Source organism: Haemorhous mexicanus, chromosome 1 (assembly GCF_027477595.1).
Source record: "Haemorhous mexicanus isolate bHaeMex1 chromosome 1, bHaeMex1.pri, whole genome shotgun sequence".
Classification (NCBI taxonomy): Eukaryota; Metazoa; Chordata; class Aves; order Passeriformes; family Fringillidae; genus Haemorhous; species Haemorhous mexicanus.
This window is the reverse complement of record NC_082341.1, coordinates 157,637,288-157,645,801: the sequence shown is the minus strand read 5'-3', so window position 1 is coordinate 157,645,801 and position 8,514 is coordinate 157,637,288. Positions and strand designations below refer to the sequence as shown.

Below are 8,514 nucleotides of genomic sequence, written 5' to 3'. Positions count from 1 at the left end.
AGTTCCTAAAAAACTCTTTAAAAAATCACAAAAATCCCTAAAAAATCCCCAAAAAATCCCCAAAAAATCCCAAAAAAATCCCCAAAAAATCCCCAAACATTCTGGAATGTTCCCCGGTTGTTCTCACCTGTCCCAGGTGTGCCTGGGCCTCTCCCTGGAGCCGGGGCTGCCCGAGGTCCCGGGCGCAGTCGCGGGCGCGGCCGAGGCTCCGCAGGGAGCCCGGGAGGTCCCGGAGGCGCTGCTGGAGCAGCCCCAGGTTCAGGTGGGCTCGGAACTGATCCTCCAGGGACTGGGACTCGCTGGGGGAAAAAGAGATTGGGAGAAAATTCCTCAAATTCCCATCCCTGAGTCCCAAAAATTCCCAGCTGATAATTCCTCAAAATCCCAAAATTCCCGTCCCAAAATTCCCCAGAATTCCCACAATCCATTCCAAAAATCTCCTCCTGAATTCCCAAATTTCCAATCCCAAAATTCCCAAAATTCAACCCCAACATTCCCAAAAAACTCCGTCTAAATTCCCAAAATTCCCATCCCAAAATTCCCCAAAAATCCCCCAAAAATCCACTCCCAAAATTCCCAAAAATCCCAATCACAAAATTCCAAAAAATCCCCTCAAAATCCAATCCCCAAATTCCCAAAAAATCCACTCCAAAAATCCCCAAATTCCCAAAAATCCAATCCCAAAATTCCCAAAAATCCAATCCCAAAATTCCCAAAATTCCCAAAAAATCCAATCCCAAAATTCCCTAAAATTCCCAAAAAGTCCAATCCTAAAATTCCCAAAATTACCTGAAAATCCAATCCCAAAAGTCCCAAAATTCTCTCCAAAATTCCCAAAATCCATCCCAAAAATCCCCATTCCAGTCCCAGAATTCCCAAAATCCATTCCAAAATTCCCAACATTCCAACATTCCAACCCCAACATTCCCAAAAATTTCCCATCCCAGATCCTCCAGGGACTGGGACTCGCTGGGGGAAAAAAAATGGGAGAAAATTCCTGAAATTCCCATCCCTGAGTCCCAAAAATTCCCATCTGACAATTCCTCAAAATCTCAAAATTCCCATCCCAAAATTCCCACAATCCATTCCAAAAATCTCCTCCTAAATTCCAAATTTCCAATCCCAAATTCCCAAAATTCAACCCCAAAATTCCCAAAATTCAACCCCCAACATTCCCAAAATTCAACCCCAAAATTCCCAAAAATCTCCGTCTAAATTCCCAAAATTCCCCAAAAATTCCCAAAAATCCCAATCCCAAAATTCCCCAAAAATCCCAAAAAAATCCAATCCCCAAATTCCCAAAAAATCCATTCCAAAAATCCCCAAATTCCCAAAATTCCAATCCCAAAACTCCCAAAAATCCAATCCCAAAGTTCCCCAAATTCCCATCCCAAAATTCCCAAAAAAATCCAATCCCAAAATTCCCAAAATTACCCAAAAATCCAATCCTAAAATTCCCAAATTCCCATCCCAAAATTCCCAAAAAAATCCCCCCAAGATCCAACCCCAAAATTCCCAAAAAAAACCATTCCAAAATTCCCAAATTCCCCAAATTCTCATCCCAACACTCCCAAAAATCCAATCCCAAAATTCCTTAAATTCCCATTCCAAAATTCCCTAAAATTCCAAAAAAATCCAATCCCAAAATTCCCCAAAAATCCAATCCCAAAATTCCCCAAATTTCCTATCCCAGATTCCCAAATCCCAAATTCCCAAATCCACTCCCGAAATTCCCAAAATCCAATTTAAAAATTCCCAACAGTCATAAAATTCCAATCCCGAAATTCCCAAAAGATCCATTCCAAAATTCCCAAATTCCCAAAATTCCAACCCCAGATTCCCAAATCCCAAAATCCCCAAAATCCAAGCCCAGAATTCCCAAAATCCCCAAAATCCAAGCCCAGAATTCCCAAAATCCAACCCCAGAATTCCCAAAATCCCCAAAATCCAAGGCCAGAATTCCCAAAATCCCCAAAATCCAAGGCCAGAATTCCAAAATCCCCAAAATCCAAGCCCAGAATTCCCAAAATTCCCTCCCACAATCTCAAAAATCGAATCCTAAATTCCCAAAATTCCAAATTCCCTCCCAAAATCCCAAATTCTGCCCCACAATTCCGGAAATTCCCTCCTCGCCCTCCAAAATCCCATTCCCAGAATTCCCAGAATTCCCAAAATTCCTTCCCAAAGGTCCCAGAATTCCCAAAATTCCTCCCCAAAATTCCCAAACTCCCCAAACCCTCTCCAAAATTTCCCTCCCAACATCCCCAAATTCCTTCCCAGCATTCCCAAAATTCCCAAATCCCGACCCCAGCATTCCCAAAACTCCCAAAATTCCCAAAATTCCCAAAAAGTTCCGTCCCCAAACTCCCCGAACCCTGTCCAAAAATCCCCCCCAAATTCCTTCCCAGCATTCCCAAAATTCCCCAAAATCCTCTCAAAAATTCCCAGAATTCCCAAAATTCCTCCCCAAAATTCCCAAAATTCCCAAAAATCCTTTCCAAAATTCCCTCCTAAATTCCTTCCCAAAACCTCCCAAAATCCCTCAAAAATCGCCCAAAATCTCCCAAAAATTCCCAAAATCCCCTCCAAACCCCCCCAATTCCTTCCCAGCATTCCCAAAATTCCCAAATCCCGACCCCAGCATTCCCAAAATTCCCAAAATTCCCAAAAAATTCCGTCCCCAAACTCCCCGAACCCTCTCCAAAATTCCCTCCCAAAACCCCCAAATTCCTTCCTAAAATCCCCTCAAAAATCGCCAAAAATCCCCCAAAACTCCCAAAAATCCCCCCCAAATTTCACTCCCAGCATTCCCAAAATTCCCAAATCCCGACCCCAGAATTCCCAAAATTCCCAAAATTCCCACAATTCCTTCCCAAAACCCCCCAAATTCCTTCTCCAAGTCCCCAAATTCATCCCCCAAACCGCCCAAAATCCCCCAAAAATCCCCTCCAAACCCCTCAAAGTCCCTCCCAGCATTCCCGAAATTCCCAAATCCCGACCCCAGAATTCCCAAAATTCCCAGAATTCCCAAATTCCATCCCAGATTCCCAAACTCCCAAAAATCCCCCAAAAGCCCCAAAAATCCCCTCCAGACCCCCCCAAAATCCTTCCCAGAATTCCCAAAATCCTTCCCAGAATTCCCAGAATTCCAAAATTCCTCCCCAAAATTCCCAAACTCCCCGAATCCTCTCCAAAATTCCCTCCCCAAACCCCTAAAGTCCTTCCCAAAACCTCCCAAAAATCCCCTCAAAAATCGCCCAAAATCTCCCAAAAATTCCCAAAAATCCCTCCAAACCCTCAAAATCCTTCCCAGCATTCCCAAAATTCCCAAAAATCCACTCAAACAATTCCCAGCATTCCCAAAATTCCCAGAAATTCTCTCAAAAAATTCCCAGAATTCCAAAATTCCCAAAATTCCCTCCCAAAACCCCCAAATTCCTGCATAAAATCCCCTCAAAAATCGCCCAAAATCCCCCCCAAAAATTGCCCAAAAATCCCCTCCAAACCCCCCAAATTCCCTCCCAGCATTCCCGAAATTCCCAAAAATCCTCTCAAATAATTCCCAGAATTCCCAAAATTCCCAAAAGTCCCTTCCAAAACCCCCAAATTCCTTCTCCAAGTCCCCAAATTCATCCCCCAAACCCCCAAAAATCTCCCCAAAAATCCCCTCCAAACCCCTCAAATTCCCTCCCAGCATTCCCAAAATTCCCAAATACTGACCCCAGAATTCCCAAAATTCCCAGAATTCCCGAAATTCCCACAATTCCCTCCCAAAACCCCCTAAATTCCTTCTCCAAACCCCCAAAAATTCCCAAAAACTCCCAAAAATCCCCCAAAATCCCCCAAAAATCCCCTCCAGACCCCCCAAAGTCCCTCCCAGCCTTCCCAAAATTCCCAAAAATCGGGGAATTCTGGGAATTCTGACCGTGCCCAGCGCAGGCTGTCCCCGGAGGAGCCGGGAGCAGCTCTGGGAATCCAATCCCAGATTCCCAAACTCCCAAAAATCCCCAAAAGCCCCAAAAATTCCCCTCCAGACCCCCCCCAAATCCTTCCCAGAATTCCCAAAATTCCCAAAATCCTTCCCAGAATTCCCAGAATTCCCAAAATTCCTCCCCAAAATTCCCAAACTGCCAAAAATCCTTTCCAAATTTCCCTCCCCAAACCCCTAAAGTCTTTCACAAAACCTCCCAAAATCCCCTCAAAAATCGCCCAAAATCTCCCAAAAATTCCCAAAAATCCCCTCCAAACCCCCCAAATTCCTTCCCAGCATTCCCAAAATTCCTCTCAAATATTCCCAAAATTCCCAAAGTTCCCAAAATTCCATCCCAAAACCCCCCAAACTCCCCGAATCCTCTCCAAAATCCCCTCCCCAGACACCCCCCAAATTCCTTCCCAGCATTCCCAAAATTCCCAAAAATCTTCTCAAATAATTCCCAGAATTCCCAAAATTCCCAAAATTCCCTCCCAAACCCCCCAAATTCCTTCTGCAAACACCCCAAAATCGTCCCCCAAACTCCCAAAAATCCCCCAAAAATCCCCCAAAATCCCCTCCAGACCCCCCAAATTTCACTCCCAGCATTCCCAAAATTCCCAAATCCCAAACCCAGAATTCCCAAAATTCCATCCCAAAACCCCCAAATTCCTTCTCCAAACCCCCAAAATCATCCCCCAAACTCCCAAAAATCCTCCAAAAATCCCCCCAAATCCCCTCCAGACCCCCCAAATTCCTTCCCAGCATTCCCAAAAATCCCAAATCCCAACCCCAGAATTCCCAAAAATTCCCAGAATTCCCAAAATTCCTTCCCGAAACCCCCCAAATTCCTTCTCTAAACCCTCAAAATCATCCCCCAAACTCCCAAAAATCCCCCAAAAATCCCCCAAAAATCCCCCCAAATCCCCTCCAGACCCCCCAAAGTCCCTCCCAGCCTTCCCAAAATTCCCAAAAATCTGGGAATTCTGGGAATTCTGACCGTGCCCAGCGCAGGCTGTCCCAGAGGAGCCGGGAGCAGCTCTGGGAGTTCCCCAGGGATTCCTGGACCAGCCCCAGGTTCAGGCACAGGCGGCTCCGCATCTGCGCCAGCTCCGCCACGGGAACCACGCCTGGGGGAAAATGGGAATGGAAATCTGGGAATTCTGGGAATTATGGGAAATCTGGGAGTTGGGATTTGGGGGTTTGGGGTTGGGAGTTGGGGATTTGGGGTTGGAATTCTGGGATTTGGGGATTTGGAATTCTGGCGGCTCCGCATCTGCGCCAGCTCTGGGACAGGGACCACGCCTGAGAAAAAATGGGAATAAAAATCTGGGAATTCTGGGAATTCTGTCTGGGAATTATTGGGAATTCTGGGAGTTGGGATTTGGGATTGAGGATTTGGGATTTGGGGATTTGGGGTCGGAATTCTGGGATTTGGGATCAAAATTCTGGGATTTGGGGTCGGAATTCTGGCGGCTGCGCATCTGCGCCAGCTCCGCCACGGGGACCACGTCTGGGAAAAATGGGAATAAAAATCTGGGAATTCTGGGAATTCTGGGAATTATTGGGAATTCTGGGAATTCTGGGATTGGGGATTTGGGGATTTGGGGTCGGGAGTTGGGGATTTGGGGTCGGGAGTTGGGGATTTGGGGTTGGAATTCCAGGATTTGGGGATTTGGAATTCTGGCGGCTCCGCATCTGCGCCAGCTCCGCCACGGGGACCACGCCTGGGAAATGGGGAGAAAATCTGGGAATTCTGGGAATTCTTGGGAATTCTGGGAATTCTGGGATTGGGGATTTGGGGTCGGGAGTTGGGGATTTGGGGTCGGAATTCCAGGATTTGGGGTTGGAATTCCAGGATTTGGGGATTTGGAATTCTGGCGGCTCCGCATCTGCACCAGCTCCGCCACGGGGACCACGCCTGGGGGAAAAGGGGAATGGAAAATCTGGGAATTCTGGGAATTCTTGGGAATTCTGGGAGTTGGGATTTGGGGATTTGGGGTCGGAATTCCAGGATTTTGGGTCGGAATTCTGGGATTTGGGGATTTGGAATTCTGGCGGCTCCGCATCTGCGCCAGCTCCGCCACGGGAACCACGCCTGGGAAAAATGGGAATAAAAATCTGGGAATTCTGGGAATTCTTGGGAATTCTGGGAATTCTGGGATTGGGGATTTGGGGATTTGGGATCGGGATTTCGGGATTTGGGATTGGAATTCTGGGATTTGGGGTCGGAATTCTGGGATTTGGGGTCGGAATTCTGGCGGCTCCGCATCTGCGCCAGCTCCGCCACGGGGAGCACGCCTGGGGGAAAATGGGAATAAAAATCTGGGAATTCTGGGAATTCTTGGGAATGCTGGGAATTCTGGGATTGGGGATTTGGGGTCGGGAGTTGGGGATTTGGGATGGAAATTCTGGGATTTGGGATTGGGAATGCCGGGAAGAGGCGGCTCCGCCACGGGAACCACGCCTGGGAAATGGGGAGAAAAACGGGAATAAAAATGGGAAAATTGGGAAAATTTGGGAATTCTGGGAGTTGGGATCGGGGATTTGGGATTGAGGATTTGGGATTTGGGGATTTGGGGATTTGGGATCAGGAATTTTGGGATTTGGGGATTTGGAATTCTGGCGGCTCCGCATCTGAGCCAGCTCCACCACGGGAACCACGCCTGGGAAAATCTGGGAATTCTGGGAAAATTGGGAATTCTGGGATTTGGGATGGAGGATTCGGGATTTGGGGTCAGAATTCTGGGATTTGGGGTCGGGATCCTGGGATTTGGGATGGGAATTCTGGGACTGGAGGTTGAAATTCCGAGATTTGAAGTTGGGAATTTGGGGTCGGGAACAGAGAGCAGGCCTGGGATAATGGGGAAAAATCTGGGAATTCTGGGAAAACTTGGGAATTTTAGGATGAGGGTTTGGGAAAAATAGGATTTGGGATTTGGGATTGAGGATTTGGGGTCAGGATCTGGGGATTTGGGGTCAGATTTTAAAGATTTGGGAGCGGGATTTGGGATTGGGGATTGGGGATCGGAATTCTGGGATTTGGGATGGGAATTCTGGGATTGGGGATTTGGGATTTGGGGATTTGGGGATTTGGGGATTTGGGATTGGAATTCTGGGATTTGGGATTGGAATTCTGGGATTTGGGATGAGATTTTGGGGATTTGGGATCAGGATTTCTGGGATTTGGGATTGGAATTCTGGGATTTGGGGTTGGAATTTGGGGATTTGGGATTTGGGGACTTGGGATGGGAATTCAGGGATTTGGGGATTTGGGGATTTGGGATCAGGATTTCTGGGATTTGGGATTGGAATTCTGGGATTTGGGATTTGGGAATTTGGGGATTTGGGATTTGGGACTGAGGATTTGGGATGGGAATTCTGGGATTTGGGATGGGAATTCTGGGATTTGGGATGGGAATTCTGGGATTTGGGGTTTGGGGATTTGGGATTGGAATTCTGGGATTTGGGATTGGAATTCTGGGATTTGGGGTCGGAATTCTGGGATTTGGGATTTGGGGATTTGGGATGAGGATTTCTGGGATTTGGGATTGGAATTCTGGGATTTGGGATTGGGATTTGGGGATTTGGGATGGGAATTCTGGGATTTGGGATTGGAATTCTGGGATCTGGGGTCGGAATTTGGGGATTTGTGATTTGGGACTGAGGATTTGGGATGGGAATTCTGGGATTTGGGATTTGGGGATTTGGGATCAGGATTTTGGGATTTGGGATTGGAATTCTGGGATTAGGGATTGGAATTCTGGGATTTGAGATTGAGGATTTGGGATGAGAATTTGGGATGTGGGGATTTGGGATCACGATTTCTGGGATTTGGGGTCGGAATTCTGGGACTTGGGATCAGGATTTCGGGGATTTGGGATCAGGATTTTGGGATTTGGGGTTGGAATTCTGGGATTTGGGATTGGAATTTGGGAATTTGGGATTTGGGGATTTGGGATCAGGAATTCTGGGATTTGGGGTTGGAATTCTGGGATTTGGGGTCGGAATTTGGGGATTTGGGGATTTGGGACTGAGGATTTGGGATGGGAATTCTGGGATTTGGGATTTGGGAATTTGGGATTTGGGCATTTCTGGGATTTGGGATTGGAATTCTGGGACTGGAATTTGGGAATTTGGGATTTGGGGATTTGGGATCAGGATTTTGGGATTTGGGATGGGAATTCTGGGATTTGGGATGAGATTTTGGGGATTTGGGATCAGAATTCCAGGATTTGGGATTTGGGATTGGAATTCTGCGATTTGGGATTGGAATTCTGGGATTTGGGGTCGGAATTCCGGGACTTGGGATTTGGGGATTTGGGATCAGGATTTCTGGGATTTGGGATTGGAATTCTGGGATTTGGGATTTGGGAATTTGGGATTTGGGCATTTCTGGGATTTGGGGTTTGGGGATTTGGGATTGGAATTCTGGGATTTGGGATTGGAATTCTGGGATTTGGGATGGGAATTCTGGGATTTGGGGTCGGAATTCTGGGATTTGGCATTTGGGGATTTGGGATGAGGATTTCTGGGATTTGGGA

At 46.9% G+C, this 8,514-nt stretch overlaps 1 protein-coding gene across 1 annotated transcript in view; it reads right to left on the bottom strand.

Annotated features, from left to right (window-relative positions):
- Positions 1-8,514, bottom strand: part of TONSL (tonsoku like, DNA repair protein) — a 32,412-nt gene that overhangs the window by 2,812 nt on the left and 21,086 nt on the right. The window contains exons 5-6 of the mRNA XM_059848625.1: positions 4,971-5,100; positions 128-299 (exon numbers count right to left, since the gene is read on the bottom strand). Of these exons, the coding sequence (XP_059704608.1) occupies positions 128-299; positions 4,971-5,100 (302 nt within the window). The remainder of the gene's footprint in view (positions 1-127; positions 300-4,970; positions 5,101-8,514) is intronic.